This window comes from Phascolarctos cinereus, unplaced genomic scaffold, assembly GCF_003287225.1.
Source record: "Phascolarctos cinereus isolate Bilbo 61053 unplaced genomic scaffold, phaCin_HiC Scaffold_4;HRSCAF=312, whole genome shotgun sequence".
Taxonomy (NCBI): Eukaryota; Metazoa; Chordata; class Mammalia; order Diprotodontia; family Phascolarctidae; genus Phascolarctos; species Phascolarctos cinereus.
In genome coordinates, this window is record NW_027555847.1 from 698,773,524 (window position 1) to 698,794,399 (window position 20,876).

At 42.7% G+C, this 20,876-nt stretch overlaps 2 protein-coding genes across 11 annotated transcripts in view; one reads left to right on the forward strand and one right to left on the reverse strand.

Annotated features, from left to right (window-relative positions):
* TCTN1 (tectonic family member 1) overlaps positions 1-13,835 on the forward strand; it is a 51,680-nt gene extending 37,845 nt beyond the window's left edge. For 3 of the 6 annotated variants that reach the window (XM_078154298.1, XM_078154301.1, XM_020970229.2), the window contains 8 exons: positions 604-741; positions 1,730-1,855; positions 2,211-2,290; positions 3,757-3,897; positions 7,196-7,358; positions 9,621-9,746; positions 10,329-10,473; positions 12,804-13,835. In XM_078154298.1, coding sequence (XP_078010424.1) covers positions 604-741; positions 1,730-1,855; positions 2,211-2,290; positions 3,757-3,897; positions 7,196-7,358; positions 9,621-9,746; positions 10,329-10,472 — 918 coding nt within the window. In that variant the 3' untranslated portion in view covers position 10,473; positions 12,804-13,835. Of the gene's footprint in view, positions 1-603; positions 742-1,729; positions 1,856-2,210; positions 2,291-3,756; positions 3,898-7,195; positions 7,359-9,620; positions 9,747-10,328 lie in introns of all 6 variants that reach the window. The other 3 variants (XR_013486480.1, XM_020970228.2, XM_078154299.1) reach the window with 3 other exon arrangements.
* HVCN1 (hydrogen voltage gated channel 1) overlaps positions 12,764-20,876 on the reverse strand; it is a 40,086-nt gene continuing 31,973 nt past the window's right edge. For all 5 annotated transcript variants that reach the window (XM_020970235.2, XM_020970231.2, XM_020970232.2 and 2 more), the window contains 2 exons: positions 13,360-13,472; positions 12,764-13,245 (listed from right to left, as the gene is read on the reverse strand). In XM_020970235.2, coding sequence (XP_020825894.1) covers positions 13,189-13,245; positions 13,360-13,472 — 170 coding nt within the window. In that variant the 3' untranslated portion in view covers positions 12,764-13,188. The remainder of the gene's footprint in view (positions 13,246-13,359; positions 13,473-20,876) is intronic.

Sequence of the window (20,876 nt, forward strand, 5' to 3'; positions counted from 1 at the left end):
TGGCTGCCTATAAAATTTGCTTTCTATACTGACCAGAAGAGGGGAGGCTGGTCAGGGGTCACAAACAAGATACAATTTTAAGGGCATCTAGGTGGTGCAGCAGATAGAGCACCAGCCCTGGAGTCAGGAGGACCTGAGTTCAAATCCGGCCTCAGACCAAACACTCGACACTTACTAGCTGGGTGACCCTGGACAAGTCACCTAACCCCAATTGCTTAAAAAAAAGATACAATTTTAACACAAGTGAGAAGAACCTGGCTTGACTTATGATGATCTGAACAAGGAATCCATATATAATAGTACAAGAGTCTCCATCTGTCTTCCAGATCTAGGCACTAGCTAACAGGCACTCCTTTGGGTGCTCTTAGACATGTAAGAGCCACTTATTTTATGCAGATAGAAAACTTTAATTAGTTTTGCCCTTTGGTTACATGTGCTATTGAGCCAAAGTGTCTTTAACATTGAACTATAGATGTCATAGGAGATAGAATATATGTTAAAGTCAAACTAACAGGTATTGCAAAGGTTTATAGCTATGGAACTTAGACGTAGATACATGTTTTTGTGAAGTGTGTTGAACAATCCATTTATAACACTTTGCAGATTCCTGTCACTGTCCGGGCTGTATTTCTGCAATCTCTAAATAAAACAGTGACTCAGAATACCCAGAGTGATGCTCTTTTGCATCCCACTTTTGTCAATATCAATGGTCTGAAAGCCTGCACTAATGTTGTTCTTAAGGTAGGTGCCTGATTTTGTTTTTTTGGTGAAGCTTTATTTATTTAAGGCAAAATCAAACTGCATGCCTTGGGACAGTCATCAGAAACTCCTCCCCAAATGTTGTTTTTTCAGTAGACCACATTGTTTCCCATTTTTGTTTGTTCTCCTGTTGGCATCTAGGAGTCGATTATCTTGTGAAGATAGATTAATTAATTATGCTTCATCCTGAAGCCTCCAAGGAGTAAATGGTGACAGTGACAGTTTGTGCCCAAAGATTGAATTTATCAACTGCTGAAAGGAAACTTGCTTTCTATACTAACTAGAAGAGAGGAGGGTGGTCAGAGGTGTGTCCTTTGTGTAACGGCATGGAATGGACATTGGCTGTTGGGTTTGACCTGGGCTTTCTTGCCCCTCTGTGTTGACTCTATTTACATTGTAATTGTCATTTTGTATGTTGCTCTTTGGGTCCCCCAAACATTGGTCACATTTTGTTTCCAGCTTTTAAAATGTTAGACTTGAATGGCAAACATTCAAAGTGTGAACGACGAGATTAGTTATATTCTGCAAATGCCAGTGGGTGCGCGGTGCACAAAGTATCCATTTGGGTATCCTCTGACTTGAGCGCTCATCCTTGTTTATGGTGTGAGGGGCATGCCTGAGACTGTGGTGGGTTTCATGACCCAGTTGAGATTGTAGTGGAGAAATAAGTCTCCAAGAAGTGTAGGAACAGAGAAGGATTTGTTCTTTCTATTTTCTTTAGTATTTTTCAGTATGCTAAATGTAGCTGCTAAAATGAGAGACTTGGGTAACTTCTCCAAGGTCACAATAGCTAGCTATGTGCCCTTGGCCAGGTTATTTTCCCTCTTGGGCCTTACTTTCCCCATCTGTGAAAGAAGAAGAGGATTAGATTACATGATCTCCAAGGTCCATCCAGCTCCATAGTTCTGTGAGTATATGCTTTGATTCTAAATGGAAAGGGGCCATAAGTTGTGTGTGGTTTTATTTTCAGTTAAAGTACAGCATCACATACACAGAGGCAGGTGAAATCACAAAGGCTGATATCCATTTCCTTCTTGGGACAGTCAGCAGCTCAATGCTTCCACTCCAACAGCAATTTCAGGTTCAATTTCTTCAGGTAATTTTTGTCATTTTAACACAGATGCTTGCCAAGTGATTAAAATCATCATATTTTAAGACTTAAAACCTCAGGTTGTAAAGTGCCAACCATAACGTGGTTTGTGCTGAACACTGGAGTCATTTGTAGTAGAGCTTTATGGTGGAATTGTGTTAATTTCTTTTTCTCTTAGGGACAACACACTCTTGTTATTTTACAGCAAGATGTGCGCCTGCATTAAGTAGTTTTATTTGTAGTTGTTTGTGGGGGAGGACGTCTTATTGTTTGATATTCTAGGCTTTATTAAAGCTCTCAATTTTTTCTGCCTTTTTCTGAATAAAAATAAGATTTTTCTTTGTTATATTTTGTCTTTCAGCAAAATATTAAGTCATTCCCTCTCAGTGGAAATCCAGGTTATGTTCCGGGACTACCATTAATAGCTGGATTTGAGATAGAATATCCTTTTTGGTTGTCTATTAGGTTTGCCAATATTTGGAGATCATGTCTTGTCTCTGTATATTTTTAAGTCCTCTAGACTATTTAGGGAAATGGGGGCATTTTTTCCCAGCTAGGACTTACTGAGACCAATTCTGCCCCAGTTACTGATCTAGCTGCATATTAAGGGGAAACTTTTGGAGACTGGGGAAAATGTTTTAGTAAACAGAAAATTATGACTCACGGTAGAAATGTCTGCGGACCCCAGAGCCTGTGATGACTTTGTATTTGGTTGTGGAACCTGTAGTAAGTGGAAGGAATGTGGGACAAGGGTCAGGTGACACATGACTCTGTATCTGCCCCGTTGGGTGCACGCTTTCACTGACAAGTGTGCACGGTCTTTGGGCACCAGCTTGTTCTCTTCCCCAATACTTGCTGGCTTTCATGAGTTTCTGTAAGTGCTACTTATTTAATTAAATCTTGGGATTTTGCTCTTGTTCATACGTTCAGTAATGTCCGGCTCTTTGTGTCTGTCTCTTCATGTCCGTATGGGATTTTCTTGGCAAGGATACTGGAGCGGTTTGCCATTTCCTTCTCCAGTGGATTAAGACAAACAAAGGTTAAGTGACTTGCTCAGGATTGCACAGCTAAAGTATCTGAGGGTGGATTTGAACTCAGATCTTCCCGACTCCAGGCCCAGTGCTCTATCCACTGAGCCATCTAGTTGCCCCAAATCTGGAGATACTAATGTGCATAAGAGATTTATGAACCAGTTTAGTGATTATGAAAATCTGCAGCTGACACTGAGTGAAGCCCGTTTTTCATCTCATCTCTTCCTCAGCTGATACTAGTCAATGAAAATAGTCATAATGATGCCCTGAAGAAAGTACTGAAAAACTCATATGTATCTAGGGAACTTGAGGCACAGGAAAGCTGCATCTTTGTCTTGCCAGAGGCTGCCTGAAAGGCACTATAAAAGGCAGTGAAGACTGGGCCTCAAATATACAAAATATATATAAAATGTTTTAGGCTACTTATGCCCACCTAGTGCTAGAATGGCAGCCTGGTGGTCTAGAAATCATAGCAGATTGGAGACAGAAGACCTGGGTTCAAGTGTGAGCTCTGCTGCTTATCAGCTTCATTTTTATCACCATCTTTTGGCTTTGTATCACTTACATTTATTTCTTAATACGTACCTCCCTTTTCCTGCCCCTTTCTTAGCGTAGTTCCAAATTGCTTTCCAGAATGGTTGAACCAATTCACAGCTTGGCTAATAGTCCGTTAGTGTGTTTGAAGGGCACATCTCCATATCTCTATAAGCCTCAGTTTCCTCTTCTGTTAAACGTGGATAAGAATTCTCCCATTGTTTAACAAATAGGGTTTTGTGACCCGAAAAGGAGCTTTATAAACTGCATAACACTCTACAGTTATGAACCATTGGTGTTATATCTTTAGCATTGGTTGTATTTTCTCTTAACTCTGTGAACATCTCAGATTGTTCAGAGTACTAATAGATATGGACAGTTTACCATTTTTCACAGCACAGCTGAGCAGAACTGTTTATTAGCAGAAGGACTTAGAAAACCAGTAGTTTTTGGTTATAATATGGTGACTGGATGCAAAATAAGGTAAGAGATTAATCTTTTACCATTTAACAATCACGTTTCTGATGATTAGATAATAAAATATTACTACCTTTTTCTGGGTACATGAAAAGAACCCTGAAACAAACAGAAAACCCCTTTAACTCTGAACAAGCTCAGTTGGTATGAAATCCATAATGTAGTTTCTGGTTTCACTGTTACTCAGTCTATCTAGCAGGCACCCTCCCTGCCAAGATGGTTCTCCACCCTCTGTCCAGGAGAAACCTGAGCCTGCCTCAGGGCAGGAGTGAAAACTCACAATCCATTCTCTGTCTTTGGCCCCCATCCATGAGTCTTGACGTCTGACCTCTTAACGCATTGTCCCTCACCTCCCCTTCCCATCTCCTGGTCTTTCTCTAGACAGGGATTCTTAAACTTTTTCCTCTCGCAACCCCTTCAGCGCTTCTTAAACCGTGGGTCACCGACAGCAGCAGGAAACAGTTAATGAATCAGTACCGTCATGGCTACTGAGAAGTGTGACAGTTACTCACTTTGATTAAGCACCCACTGTATGCCAGGCCTTGTGTTTGCCACTGGGGATTTACAAAGACAAGGATGAAACCCTCGAGCAGCATACATTCTATTGGAGAAGACAACAGGCACCAGTCTAAGTGTATACAAAATACACTTAGAATGAACACAGCGTAATTTGGGGTGGGGGAGGCACTATCAGAGCTGTGGGGGAGCCAAGGCCTCAGGCAGAAGGAAGTGCTTTGGCAGAGCTTTAAAGGAAAGAGGAAGAAGTAGAGGTGGAAAAGATGGGCATTCTGGGCATGGGGGATGGCTAGTGCAAAGGCATTTCCATGGGACAGAGAGCATCCTCTGTAACAGATGTCTAGGTGAATGTAGTGATTGGGAATAGTAAAGATTCAGTTTTGAAAGTGGGTTGTGATTCCAATCGTGATAGGCTTTAAATGCCTAGCAGAGGAGTGTGTACTCTTGGAGGTAATAGATAGGTACTCTTGTTTGCTGAATAGGAGGTCTGTGATTTTTGAAAATCAGCTTGGCTGCTGTGGGGAAGATGGACTGGAGTGGGAAGAGACTGGAGGCAGGTCTGCCAGTCAGTAGGTAATTATAATAGGCTAGGTGAGAAGAGATGAAGGTGGGAATTAAGATGGAGATCTGTGAGCAGAGACTTGGGGATGATTACAAGAAATGTGGAGGCAGAAAGGAGCTGACCTGGAATGTTGGATGTATAGAATGAGAGAGAAGGATGGTTGTTCTAAGCTTGTAAACCTGGGGACTGGAAGATTGGTGGTCCCTTTAATAGACCTAGGAGACTAGGAAAATGCAGAAGAGGCATGGGTTTGGGGAGAAAGAGAATGAATTCTGTTGTGGGTGTGTTGAGTTTGAGATGCCAGCTCCCAGTGTCCAGTAGGCAGTTGGTGATATGGGACTGGAGTTGTGGGAGAGGCTAGGGATGGACCTAAATGTTTTCTGCAAAGAGGATCATTAAGCTCAAGGGAGCTAAGGAGATTCACTGAGAGAGAGTGTAGGGGGAGGAGAGGTGGCCTGCTCTTTGGGTGCACGCTGTGAGGAGGCACGGCGTGGATGTTTCTCCAGGTAGGCAAACCGAGAGAGAACAGCAGCTTGAAAACCAGAGAAGAGAAGAGAGCGTCCAGGTGCAGAGATGATTAGTAGTGCTTCATGCCACAAAGAGGTCTGGAAGCACGAAGACTGAGGAAATGCCTTTAGATACGGGCATGAAAAGGTCCTCCATAACTGTGGAGAAAGCAGTACAATCTAGCTATGAGGCTGGAAGTCGGGCTGCAAAGGATCAAGGAGTGGTTGAGAGTAGAGGAAGTGAAGGCGGTGAGAGGAGACAGCTTTTTCTAGAAGTGTGATTGTGAGAGGGAGGAGAGATATAGGATGATATCTTGGGGGAGCTGGTCAAGTGCGTAGGTCTTTAAGAGAGACTTGGTAAGGTTTGTAGGCAATAGGGAAGGAACTGGTGGCTAGGTAAAGATGGAAGAGGAGAGAGAGTGAGGGTGATGGTGGGGACAGTTTGCCAGAGCAGGAGGGAATGGAGTCAAGGGTGTTGGGAAGGAGAAGAGAGTAGGGGAAGGGTGATGTCAAGGGGCTCTGAGATATGGAGAAGGGGGATCAGAGAGAGCTCCAGGTGAATGGCCTCGAGATCCTCAGCAGAGAACTAAAGGGGAAGCGTGGGAAGCTTGAGAGGTGTGCAATGAAAGCCAATGTAGTGGTGCGATAGAGCTGCATTTAGGGAGGAGTCAAAGGAGGGGCAATCACATTGTAGTCTGTGCAGTCAGCAGAGTTCTATGGTTTCCTGCAGCTCTCTTCAGAATCCTGTTAGTGGTAGTCAAAGTGGCACTGACGCACGGTTGTGGTTTTGGCCAGGCTTAAGCAGAAATAGGACCGGGGGCAAGGCATTCAACAGTGAAGGGTGGTAGAGAAATGAACTGGTTAATTCTAGTGTTGGGATTGGGAAGGTGGAGCAGGCTGGGCCCCTCGGCCCCCACGCCTGCGGTCTTCTTCCTCCTCTCTGCCTCCAAGCAGACTCTGCGCTGACCGTGTCTTGTGCAGCCGTCACTCCCTCTCCCCCTTGGCTTCTGCCTGTAGTGGAAGTCCCTTCTTCTGCTTTTTATTTCATCCATGTACAGAGTTGTTTGCATGTTGCCTTCTCATTGGAATGTTACCTCCTCGAGGGTAGGGACTGGGTTTTTGCCTTTCTTTGTATACTCAGTGCAAATTGTAAGCATTTGTTTAATGTTTGTTGACTGACTGATACTCTAAAATCCCTGTGACTCCTCAGACCAAAACTCCCTTCCCTAGACACCACTTCCTATATGCATTGTCTCCTCTTGTTAGAATGCAGTCTCCTTGAGAGCAGGGTCACTTTTGGCACATAGTAGATGTTTAATAAATTGTTTTTCATCCATTCATTGGAGTGAAGTGTCTTAGATAAATTGATAAAATACTAGAGAAAAATACTGCCACTATTTGTAATTCACTTCAGTAAGAATGGGAAAATGTGCATTTCCTGTGAATTCACAGCAAGTCTTTCCCTTGCTCCCAATTTTTTTTTTCTGAATTTAAACTATACAATACCCCAGAGAGAACAAACCTGGCTGTGGCTGCTTGGACATCTCTCTGTAATCAAATCCCTAGGATTTGAGTTCTACATTGAGAGACAAGGTTAGCCACTCCCATCCAGTGGAGCTCCTTTTCAGGGGGAAAGAGAGGCAGAAGAGCAGGAGACTGTCAGCATGTCTTTGTTAGGAACTGTCAGCTGGTTAATATTTTGTTTTTTTCTTTCTGAAAGATTGACTAAAACTACCAATTGCCAACTAGTTGGGAGAAGACTAAAAAGATTACTGATGGGGGAGAGCTTCCCAGACTATGTCTCTTCTTTTGGAAATTCTCCTGCCCAGAATTTGCAGGACTGGGTGCCTGTCCGTTTTTCCATGTTTACAGCAAAAGGACAGGTAAAGATAATTCCTAATTCTTGGAGGGTGGTTTTGATTTTTGTTTTCATTAAGATGTCCAGTGTGGCAGGTTGGACTTCTGGACTCACCTGTATAGAAAAGACTCTGAAGAAACAGACACTCTGATATGTTTGAACATTTGTCCTACTATTACTCTCCCTCCCTTGAAATTCATGGCAGAATGGAGAGGATTTGAGGGGGCTGGTGTGGTGTTTGGAAAGGCACAGTGACCTGGGAGTCAGAAAACCTGTTCTGGTTTCTAGTCCTCGGCTCTTCTTTCTCCTCCCTGGGCTTCATGCTCCTTTTCTGGCCACTGCAGAGGTTGGAGGTGTGATAGAGCATCATTTCAGGAGGAGTCAAAGGCGGGTCCAGCTGAGATAAGCAATCACATTGTGGTCTCTGCAGTCTCAGCCTCATTTCTTTTCTCTCTGGCAGTCTATGATTTTTATAACCTCCAGACTGTTTCAAAGGGATCCAGAGGTCTCTGTGATCAGCATCATGACCTTCCGGGGTCACAGGATGTAGGATTAGACTGAGCCCAACCCCTTCTCAATTTGCAGATGAGGAAGCTCCGAGTCATACACAAACAAGTGGCTTCTCTTGTTTACCGCTAGCTCTTTGCCCAGTCTGGGGTAGAGTAAGCCCTTACTACATGTCTGTTGGCTGGGTGACTGAACCTTGGAGTCCTCTGATTCTAAAATCCGGTGCTCTACCCACTCTGCCATGCTGTCAGCAACCAATCATATCAGCTCTTTAGGCTACAGATGCAACCCATACTGAGCACTTTTTGTCCAAAATCCCCAATGAGTTTCATGGGATTGATAACTCTGCTAGCCCCCCCCCCCACTCCCTGTGATGCTTTCCCTGCCCGCCTTTCTCCTTGTCTAGGCTGTAAGGAATGTGCGTGGGCCTCTGTCACTGGAGGCAAGTTCTCCATCTCTGCCTAAGAGGCCGATCTTGCTGGTCTCTCGTGCAGTTGTCTCATACGATTCAGTCTATTTATAGCAGAGGGAGAACGTTGCTAGAAGAGGATCCGCAGGCTCAGACTGGAGTTCTCGGCGTCCCCCTTGGAGATGGTGTCGCTCAGGCCACTCTTCTGAGAAACAAGCAGCTTAGTCCTGAATCGGCTTGGCTGCTTTGGTCAGTTGGGCAAATACAAGACGAGGAGGGAAGTGGCCATAGTTCTTGCCCCCATGTCCTGCTGCCTCTTTGCTAGCTTCTGATGATCTGGCAGGCTCAAGGTTTTGCTGCTTTTCTTCCAAGAAGTATGGACCAGAGAACCTGAATCAGGGTGGACATGTGGACTTTTCCTCCCCTAGCCGCAGTAGGCCCTCTTGCTAGCTTGTATGCTAATAAGCTTCTTAGGCACAAGTTCAACCCCAGGAGTGCCCCTATCCCCAGTGACCTCCGAGGCCCTGCTGTTGGGCACTGAAGGCAGGGGCCAGGGGCTGAAAGGCTTTTAGGAGCTATAGCTCCTTTGCCAGCCCTTTGCTCTTTCCCTCTCTGAGAGAAGGGAGATCCTGAAAATGAGAGCTTCTTCCTGAATTCCCATGGAAAAGCTCTTACCATTTTTTCAAGGGAAAGGTGTGCCTACTTTGATCCAAAAATACTTTGGAAATACGTCCAAGGTGATACACACATCACTTATCATTCTGTGCAGGAGCCTGCCTTTCTGTTGATACTGTGATCGTCAGCAGCTCCTTCAGAGATAACTGTCCCTGGTACCAAGCCAGAGAGGCAGAAGCCAGAGAGGATTTTCCCCATTTCTAAGCCAGAACAGCTAAGCTGTAGGAAACCTAAGTGAGTTGCCCTAAATTGCAAAGGAGGCTAGTTATTGGTTGAGACACCAAGGTCATCCATTGCATCCCCAGCCATCATTAATTGTCTTGACTCTGGCCTGCCACTGGACTGTGGTGACTCTGAAGGAGAGAGAGAGGCTGACCACTTCGTGCAACTCTCACTTAAATCTAATTAATGCACGAATCAAAAGTTAAAAGAAAAAAAGTTTATTATTAGAGTGTAAGGATATCTAAAAATTAACACCCTAGCCGGTAAGATATTTTCGGTACAAGGAATACTTGAAAGCAGAAATAGTACTTGTTAGGCCATTTTATCCAAACTTTTAGGAAATGTTTATTCTTTTGCTCAGAACATTATTGAAAAGATGAAACTGTAAAAAAAGAAAAACTAAAGCTTGGATTTCATTCGATATCAGAAAATGGTTCCATGGAATAATGGAAGATTGTCATTTTACTCTTCCAGGAGCCATGTTTGATTCCACTGGTCTATGATATAAGAGTGAAGTGGACTAAGTATGGTTCCTTAGTGAATCCACAAGCCAAAATAGTCAGTGTTGCTGTGCAAATGATTTCATCTGCTTTTTCCAAGGTATGACTAATCTTTGCTTAAAGGGGGTCATGTGACATGTTTCAAAACACAAACATTGTATATATTTGCCAAGATCAGAAAGTGCGTTACGTGTATTATTCCTCCTTGAGCATTCAAAAACAGTTTAGTTATAATTTTTTTAATCTTTTTGTTTTGGGGAGGGAAGAATATTCATTAGTAACAGGTTTTATGCACAGTAAAACCTTTAAAAGACTTTAAAAGTAGGTTTTTGTTTTTAATTTTTTTGAAAATTCATCTAGGAATGCAAATAGACCAAATGTTTTATTCATTGAAACTTTGAGAAAAAAAAATTACCTTCTATCCTGCGTCTCAAAATGCTTTATTGGCTCATTTTATCTGTATTTACCCATCAGTGGTTTTATTTTAATAATTTTACTAAGCAAATAAAAATTATATTTCTCATCCACATTTACACTGTGAGTCAATCAAGCTGGGGATGGGGGGTGAGGGGTGGGAGTGGAGAGTCAACAACAGAGTGAAAAATTTCCCAGTCTCTGCTAACCCTGGCAGCTAGCACACCAGCTGTTCAGGACTTGTGTACCTCTTCCTTTTTCCTTTCAGACTGAGTTAGAACATGGAAGGACAGTACAGGTTTCTACCGTGGTTAGTTTTACTGATGTGTCTGCACCAGCAGAAGCCGGTTACAAGGCTCAGCCCACCATTGATGCCAAGCTGCCCTCCAATTTCTTCTTTCCATTTGCATGATGTAAGTAGTTACTAAATTCAGGAAATCCTGTGCTGCTGTCAAGTGTTGTTAGCCCTGAGAATTGTGGCTGTTGGGCTGATGATTCCCCGTGAGTCTGAGCGCCACACCGTTCCTCTGTTCCTTTCTGCCTTTGACTTCTAGAACATTCCTTCCCTAAGGTTTCTCTTGTTACTTCTCCCTGGGCTTTTCTTGATTTTGGCAAAGGAGGAGGTCCAAGAAGCTCATAGGATTTCCAGGCTTCAGGGGACCAGATCTGTGCCTGCTCATCGATGCAGTTCCTGTCTGTGTCTTCTCACAAATCCTACCAAGAGGAGCTGCCCGACATGGTGTAGGATAGAGAGCTGGCCCCTGAGTCAGGAAGACCCAGATACGAGTGCTGGTCTCTGACCCATCCTGGCTGCATGGCCATGGTCCAGTCACTTCACCTCTCAGGATCCCAAGATAGCAAGTGACAGAGTGAGGGTTGATTAGCATCAACTGAGGCGGTTTCTTCATTGGAGTTCCCCTACAGTGGTGAAATCAGATTTGGCTAAAACCCTCCAGATATTCCTTGAACACCAATGCAGCACTCAGGGAGGGAGACTTAGCTCTGCCTTGCCCAGACTGCATTTGAAGGCTTTCTTCAGTTTGGGGTACTCACTTTTAGGAAGGATGTTGACAAGCCAGTGCATGAATGTCTCATTGAGGCAGGCCAGGGTGCGGTGGAGTGAGGTCTGGAAACCATTTTTTTGCTGTTGTTCAGTCACTTCAGTTGTGTCCGGCTGTACGTGGCCCCATTTGGGGTTTTCTTAGCAGAGATATGGAAGTGTTTGCCCATTTCCTTCTCTACCTCATTTTACAGATGAGGAAATAGAGGCAAACAGAGTCACACAGCTTCTAAGTATCTGGAGCTAAATTTAAACTGGTGAAAATGAATCTTCCTGCCTCCAATCCTAGTGCACTTTCTGCTATGCCTGAAAACCATGCCATACAATAATTGGTTGAAGGAAGTGGAAGACTTAGAGAGCTTGGAGGGGGAGGCACAGATAGGATAGCTGTCTTTAAATATCTGAGGGATTGTTTTGTAGAAGAGAGATGCAATTTATTCTGGCTCCAGAGGGCAAAGCGAGGAGTGATGGGTGGAAGGTGTAGAGGCAGTTTTGTCTCAGTATAAAGTGACTTTCCTAACAGTCAAGTGTCCACAAATGTAATGCCTCAGAAAGTAGTTAGCTCCCCCCTCAGTGGAGGGCTTTAAGCAAAGCCTGCATGACCAGCTGTCAAAGATGTTTCGCAGCTAGATGCTGGGCCAGGTGACCTCAGAGCTTCTGTCTCCCTGGTTTTGTTTCAAAATGAGGTGATAGGCCAAGTAGGGTCCTGCCCAGCCCTGCAACATTTAGCCTTCATATTCAAACAAAACAAAAGGGGAAGAAAATTGACTCAGCATTGTGGGAAGGAATATGTTTAGGACAACCTGTTTGTGGGTTTGTCTTAGATAGAGGCAGCTGGCAGTGCCTTGAATAACATGCTGGGCTCAGGCTCATGAGGGCATGAGTTCAGAAGTCTGGCCTTAGACCCTTACTAGTTGTGTGACCCTGGGCAAGTCATTTAACCTCTGTTTGCCTCAGTTTCTTTGGCAATAAAATAAAGATAATAATAGTACCTTCCTCCCAGGGTGATAAATGAGATACTATTTTAAAATTGCTTAGCAGAGTGCCATATAAATGTTGCTTCTCCTTATTCTTAAGGAAATCCAACCCCTTAATTCATCCTCTGCTTTAACATCAAAATTACTTTAGAAGCAATAGCTGTTCAATTCAGGCTGTCCTTCCTTTTCTTTCCATATGCAAACAAGTACAAAAATAGTACAATATCATACAAAAATGTTAGAAGTATAATACAAAGGCTATAAAGAAAGCTCTTTGCTCGAATATCCCATTAATTGCAGTCTAGTCTTTGATCTAATTGCTATGTGCCATCCCAAGCCCAGCCCAGGAACACTCCTGGGATGCTACAGAATGGAGGTGGATTATTAGAGTTCATCATTATTGTGGCAAGAGAATCTAGGGGGAGGGCTCAGGCAAACCAGGCGGCTTCTCACGTACATTAATTGCGTGGTAGTTTCAAAAAATGTCAGACAGAGGCATAAATAAATACAATTAGATTCACACTGCATTTTTAAGCTGGTTGCTACAGAGGGTTCCTGAGCAACATCCATGGAAAGGCCCAAACTGCAGGAGGTCAGTGATAAGTAACAGGACACATGACCTTTCTGATTAGCTCATGAATAAAATGACCTTCCTGTAATCACCTGGAGTCTTAAGATAATTTTTTTTATTACTTTTGTCTTTCAGAATGTCCACAACTAGGGAATCCAGTGCTGAAATATATGTGAAACTATACATTTGGCAAAACTAAATTTCATACAAACCCATCCAGTTCTAGTATTCATTTTCAAACAAGTTTTTAGACTTTGGAAGATGAGAAAAGGTAGCTTATGAAGCATTTGTTGTCAAGGGAACTCTCTTCATATCAAGATAAAAAGACAGCTCTTAGGAGGAACTATGTAACATCTGGACATAATCAGACCTGATGAGAACAAGTAAAATGAAGGTTCCAGATCATTTCCAGAAATAACCCTGGAGACACCCAGGGTATTTCACAGACATGTACACGAGGCCAGTCATTCCCACAAGATGTTTCCTCTCCATGTGGTTAGGCAAATGTTGCATAGTTCAGCTACTGGAGAAGTCCATGATCTCTCAAAAGTTTGGTAAGTCTTTCAATTTCTTGTTCCTGTTTCAAAAACAGAGATCAACTTTACATTCTGAACATCCCTGACGCTCATACATGTAGTTACTGTTGAAACCATCAATCATCTATCTTACTTGAGGCTCTCATTTGTCTTACCTTCTCAGTGCAGCTGAATTCAAGATGCTGGATTTTCGTGGCCAGTTGATGATTAATCATTTTCAGCCTTGAGAGTTGTCGTTCAGAACGTGTCTTGACTGAAATAATTATGCCTAAAAATAATTCAGAGGGCCAGATTGTGACTTTGGGCATTAACATAATGAGTCCATTATACTTGATTTCTGATTTGCAAAGTACTTTCCATACATCACCTCGTCAGCCTTGTGAGATAGACAGGGCATTTAAGAAGTGAACCACCAATTCTGAGAATTTAAGACAAGTGCCCTTCGGGATCCAGGGCAGAACTCATCGGGCTGAGACATAAACTCAGGGGATCTGATGCTCCTGCAACCTCATCACAATTCCACCATCCACACAGACTCACAGATGTGTACTGTAGGCTAACGCACAATGCATTTGTTTGAGAGTTTCATTTTCTCCAGTCATTAATCATTAATTAAAGGCATGGAAACTCAGAGTGTCTGGCTTGAGCTTTTGAGCTGATCAAATGAAACTTCTGTAAGAATATGTTTAATGTCCAGTTTGAATTCATCCCCTGTTTCTTGTAGAGTATGAGAGGTTATGAAATTATATCATTGATGGGTTAGGCAAGCAAGGCCTAAAAGCACATGAACACAGTAGCCCAATGTTTCATCAACCCGAGAATGTAAACCATTGGAGGAAAGGACTCCCTATTCCTAACAACTGCTGGGAAATCTGGAGAGCTGGTTAGCAGAAAATAAATTTAATCAAATGGCTTATGTTGTATGCTTCAGTAAACTCCAAGTGAATAAGGTACAAACATAAAAACATAGATCATAACAAAAGTAGAGAACAGAACATGATAGGTAAATCTCACAACTTTGGCTATTGGGAGAACTCCTCACCAAATGGAGTGTGGGGGCACGGGTGGGGCAGGTCACCAAGGGCAAAGACAATTTTGACTGCATACAATTTTAGAAGCTCTTGTGCAAATCATATCAGTGCAATTTTAGGTAAGAAAAGATGCCCATCAGTGGGGAAGATCTTTGCACATCTGTAATAAAAGGCTGTATCCGAGATGTATAGGGAATCAATGCAAATATATGACTCAACATATTTCAGAAGAGAAGGTGGTCAAAGGATATGACCAAGAAGTTTTCAAAAGCATACAAGTGAGCTAACAACCGCCACCATGTGGAAAAATGTGCCAAACCATTAATAAGAGAAATGTCCGTTGAAACACTGAGGTGTTGTCTCATGCATCAAATGGACACAGAGGAGATAAGAGACTGAGACGGCTCTTGGAAGAGCTATGGGAAGACAGGCACAAATAACACACTATTAGTGGCACAGAATTGGCCCCATTCTTCTGGAAAACAACTTGGAAGAATGCAAAGTTACAAATTTCATGCTTGACCCAACTCCAGGGCAGATATTTTAAGGTGGCCAGAAAGAAAGGTCACCCAACAACAACAATAATAACAGCTAGGTGGTGTGGTGGGAAGTGCATGGGATTTGAAGTCATAATATGCCCGAGTTCAAATCCTGCTTCAACCACTTCCTAGCTGTGTGACCTGGGGCTAGCTACTGAGCCTCTCTCAGCCTAAAAAAAGAAAACAAAAACCAAACTACATTCTTTGTTTCAAGTTGCAAAAAGCCAGTGGAGGATGCCATATAGCTGTGCTGACTGAGTATACTACAAGTTGATGTCTGATTTCAGCTGGGGCCTCAGTACTGCATTGACCAATTCTCCTTTTCACAATTGACCCCATTATATTCCCCATAGCAGCTGTTCCTCAAGCCCCTGATGCTGACTCTTTCCCTTCTCAGCAGACCTCGCCTCATGCTTCACTGAAAAACCCGAGGCTGCCATGAGCTGCTTCTCTTCCCTGATTCCACGCTTTACGTCCCCTCATCATCATTCCCTCATCCCTTCCTTTGCTCTAGTCTCAGAGGAGGTGATCCCTGCCATACCAGAGCCTCTACTTGTGCCCCTGACTACATCCTCTCCTTTCACCAGGAGCTTGCTCCTTCTATCATTTCCTTGCCCTAATTTTCAACCTCTTATAAGCAGGCTCCTTTCTGGCCGTCTGTAAACATCCCTACATCTTCCTGTCCCTAAAAAATCTTCACATGACCTCACCGTCCCCTGAAACTGTCTTACTTCACTTCATATCTCCTTCGTTTCATGGCCAAACTCCTAGAAAAATCTTTCAACACAAGACTTCTATGTTTTTACCTCCATTTCACACTCTTGTAGTTTGGCTTCTGTCCTCACCATTCACTAAAAACTACTCTCTCCAAGGTCATCAGTTATAAGTTATATGCTAAATCTAATGACCTTTTCTTGGTCTTAATCCTTCTCAAAGTCAGGTTTCAAAGAATTTAAATTTTTTTTGAAATTAAATTTCAGTTTTTTCAATGAACAAAATCTTTTCTGTCCTTTCTACCTCCCCCTGCTCATTGGGGGAAAAAAAGAAAAGCAAAACCCTCCTAACAAATAAGCATAATCAGCCGAAATATGGCCAGTGTCCAAAAAATATGTCTTAATCTGCACGCTGAGTCCATCACCTCTGTGCTAGGGGATGGGCAGCAGGCTTCAACCTGGGTCCTCAGGAATTATGCAAATTGTGCAGTGACCAACTACATTTGGTTGGCCAAATAGATTTGGTCATTGCACTGATCAGAATTCTTAGGTGTTTGAAAGTTTTGTTTTTATAATTTTCATGTTCTATAAGTTGTTCCCCTGGTTCTTCTCACTCCAGTCTGTATCAGTTCATACAAGTCTTCCCAAGTTTCTTTGAAACCATCCACATTACCATTTCTTACAGAACAATATATTCCATCACATTATTCATATACCATAATTAGTCCATCTATTTCCCAATTTATGGGGAGTCCCCTCTCCCCTTTTTCCCCTCCCCCAATTAGTTTCCAGTTCTTTGCCTGCATAGAAAAAAAAAGCTGTTATAAATAATTTTGTACGTGTAGGACATTTTCGTATTTGATCTTTTTGGAGGTATACATTGTGTCAGTGGTATGCACAGTTAAGTAATTGCTTTCTAGGATGGCTGAATCAGTTCACAGTTCCACTAATGATGCATTAATGTATCTTTTCCCGCATCTCCACCGCTTTTGTCATACCCTTTTTTTATGGTCAAATCTCCTAATCTGGTGAGTGTAAGGTGGAACCTCAGTGATGCTTTAATTTTTCATTTCTACCTTTTAGTGATTTGGAGCATTCCCCTCTTTCTCCGCCCGATGGCAATTGATAGCTTGGATTTATTTCTTAGAAAATGCCTCTTTATATACTTTGACTATTTACTATATGGCTGAGGGCCTAAGAGTTTTTTTTGACATTGTTGGCCACTCCTTCCTGCTGGAAAATCTTTTCCCACTTGGTTTTTGTGACAGATCTGTCATTTTCATCCTACTTCTCTGACTAATTCTCAGTTTCCTTTGCAGGGTCACCAGCTATGTCTGATCCATGTCATAGGGGTATATTCAGTCTTGGACTCTTTCCTCTTTTCCACAGTATCTCTTTAGGTGATCTCATTAGTTTCTATGGATTGGACTGTTATCTCTATGAAGATGACTCACAAATCTACATATTCAGTTCTCCTCTCAGCTCCATTTCCTCATCTCCTGATGGATATCCATCTTATATGGAGAGAGTGTTGGGTTTGGAGTGAAGACTTGAGTTAAATCTTGCCCTGCACACTTACTAGCTATGTAACTCCTGTGCTTAAGTACACTGCCTGGCACCATGGTTAATAATTGCTTATTGACTTGACTTGTTGACTGGATAGGGTCATGGGAGCCATCTCCAGGTGTCCTGATCTATATCTGGCCACTGGACCCAGACGGCTCTGGAGGAGAAAGTGAGGTAGGTGACTTTGCACAGCCCTCCCTCACTTAAATCCAATTCACTTTCAAGTCATGGCATCATCTCCCTGATGTCATGGTTCTATTTGAGGATGAAGGACAAACCACAACCTGTGAGGAGCTCTGTAGAGGAAAACTTAGCTTGTTTCAAATTGAAAATGGGAAGGATGATAAAAATAGAATTCAAAGAGTTTTGAGCTGAAAAGGAAGGGGGGGGGGAGAAAATGATTACATATCCACCCAACTAGCTATCACATAGAGCAGCTGCAATGCAGGAAGAGGAGCCATAGAAAAGGCCAGAAATGAAAATTCAAGAAAGGCCTGGCTAGACACAAATGTACAGATTTGATAAACAAGGGGAACTAGAAGTGAACATAAAGAGGCACATTTGCTGTGCTAGGCCATGGGGTATCACTGGCCCAATGACAGGAATAGGGTTCTAAAAGGCTGTGCTTTTTTTTTTTTTTAAAAAAGAACAAGATATACCTTATTCAAAGGACATTATCTTATTCAAAACATAAAGTAAATGGTTTGGATTAGCATCCTATGTTAATAATATGCACATTCACGAAGAAATCCAGGAATCTGAGGGGAAAAGCACGGCAAAAAGCTTTTGGAGAAAGATCAATGGATGAAGGAACAATTCCTCTTGTCTTCAGCCTATACTATAGACCACCTGGGCAGAAAGAGGAAATAGAGGAGTAGTTTGGGAAACATCACAAGCCTGGCAAGAAGCCATGGCATAGTAATGATGGGAGATTTTATTATTCAGACATCTGCTGGGCTGTTTGTTCCCTCTGTCCAAAGAATAGTAATTAATTTCTCTTTTTACATTAGTGATCATTTCATTCCTTAAAAGGCGAGAGAACCAGTGAGGAGAATTTCTGTTCTGGAACTGATTTTCACCAACAAAACAAGTAGTTAATAGTCAATAAACGTTTATTAAGTGCCTACTGTATGCCAGGCATTGTGCTACGTGCTGCAGATACAAATACTAAAAAGAGAGAGTGCCTTCCCTCAAGGAGTTTACATTCCAACACACAAAGCTGAAAGTGTGGGTGGGAGGGGAGGTACCTGGCACAGGGGCATGGTGGAGAAGTCAAAGGAGTCCAAAATAAGTGCAGCTGGAGAAGACAAGGAACTGGCTGCTAGGGCAGAGACGATGAGGACCTTTGGAGGAAACACCCACTCCATGTTAGAGTTTGTGACAGACAAGAGAGGAGAAACAGGAATGGTCTGATGTGCACCCTAGATTTGGGGAGAGCAGGTTCCAAAGGGTTTAGAGAATGAGTAGGATCCCACTATTCTATAGGGGAACTCAGCCCTGGAGGAATAGGAAGTTATGAAGAATGAAATTCTAAAGAACTAAGTATCTCAATGAGGAGGAGAAAAAGTTGTTTGAATAGACTGATGGAATCATAGGGAGCTCACCAAATAACTTGGAGTTTTAAAAGACATAGAAGATGGAAGGAAGGGCAAGGGAATAGGATGAATATAAGGGTGTTGCATTGGTCCTATAAGAATTGTCAGGAGTGCTAACATTCAGAATCAACTGATGATAGCAATGAAAGCAGAAAGCAAAACAGCATGGGTTTTTTTTTTAAACTTTTCTGGGGAGAAGATAATGGGATAGGCCTGTTGCTTGAGGATGGATGGAATGGTGATAAGTGGGAACAGAAAGAAGGTGGTGCTTTACTTTTCTTCTGTTTTCTCTGCCAAGGAGAAGGACCTTTGCACAGGTAAGGAGAGAGGAGGGAAATGGCTAATAAGGCATTGACAGCAGAGGGAATTTGTTGTTGTTGAGTCGTTTCTGTTGTTTCTGACTCTTTGTGAGTTCATTTGGGGTTTTCTTGGCAAAGATACCGGAGTGGTTTGTCATTTCCTTCTGCTCATTTTACAAGTGAGGAAACTGAGGCAAACAGGGTTAAGTGACTTGCCTAGGGTCACAGAACTAGCAAGTGTCTGAGGCTGGATTTGAACTCAGGAAGATGGCTCTGATTGACTCCACGCCTGGCACTTGATCCGCTATACCACCTAATAGTTAACAAAGGCAATTAGGAAGATAGTTTAGGATCAGTGGTGTATTGATATGTTCAAGCATCAGACCCAGTTGACCTGCATCATACGATAGTCAAAGAAAGGGCAGATGTGATTGTTGAAGCACTTGCCAGCAATCTTGAAAAATCAAAGAAGAGAGGTACTTTAAGACCAGGGAAGGGCAAATATCCCCATATTTTCAAAAAAGGGAAAGGATTTGAATTCTGAAAACCATAGTCCAATGAGCTTGATTTTTATTTTCCTGACAAAATTCCAGGATTCATTATTGAAGGGATGGCTCTTGAACATCTAGAAAATACAGTGATTACAAAAGGCCAAAATCGTCAAGAGCAAGTCATGCCAGACAAACCTAATTAACAGGGATTTTTTTGGTAATTATCAGTCCACTTGGAAGGTGGTTTCCAGTGGAATGCCCCAGGAATGTATGTTTGTTCCTGTGCTGCTTCCCATATTTAGCAATGACTTAAAAACAGCTGTTAGATGGCATCCTTATTGAATCTTCAGATGACATCAAACTGGGAGGCATGGCCAACACTCTGGGTGAGAGAGGCAGGAGGGCAGAGGAAGACAAGCAGAGGCTTTTGATCATTCTGTGTGAAGATCAGATGATGGAACTGTAGTCTTTAGCCTGGAGAAACATGGAACTTGTCTTCCAGCATATGAAGGACTGTTAGCTTCAAAAAGAAATTTGCATTGACTTGTTCTGCTTGGCCCTAGCAGGTAGAACTAAGAGCAAGGGGTAGGAGCTGCAAAGAAGAGTGGAATCAGGGCTCTAGGCATGTCTTATTTGTTGTTCTTCTAGAAAGCAAAACATCACTGCAAAGCCCATGGATGTGCTAGGCATTATAAGTATGAAGAAGCGATGAGAAAATGTGTTCCTGTGGGAGAGAATGCTTTCTCGAGGTTGGGACAGCAGAAAGCACCGGTGTTCTGAGAATATCCCAATAACCATGCCTTATCCAGTCTCCTGACTCTGTACTTCCCTCTCCTGGAATTGCACTGCTACCCTCCCTCATATTTTAACTCTACCACCCCCACTTTATTCTTTGTCTCCTTATCCCAGTTGTAAGACCATAAATCAGGCAGCCATATTGCTCGTGATTGGAGAACATGACTGTGACACCTTAGTTTGTGTCCAAGGTCCAGTTCTCCCTTTCTGGACACCAATAATAAAACTACCTTAGCTAAGCCATGAAAAATTCAGAGGATTGGGTTAATTCTTCCACAAGAGAAAATTTGGGCTTGACATAAAGAAAAACTTCCTAACAGTTCGAGCTGTCCAAAAGTGGAATGGGATGATTTGGCAAGTAGCCATTCTCCCTCTCTAGAAATCTTCAAAATACCCTTTATTGGCTGTGTTATAGAGTGCATTTTTCTTCAAGTATGAGTTTAACTGATTGGCCTCTTTGGTATCTCCAGGATTCTATGATTGTACACATATGCATAAGCTTTTTTGTTATTTACTGGTGGTTAATTCCCAAACGAAAGGCAGCATGATAGAGCTGGTCTTGGGGCCAGGAAGACCTGGGTTCAGGTCCCACTTCTGATGTACCCTAGCCAGGTCATTTAATCTCTTAGTGCCCCAGGCAACT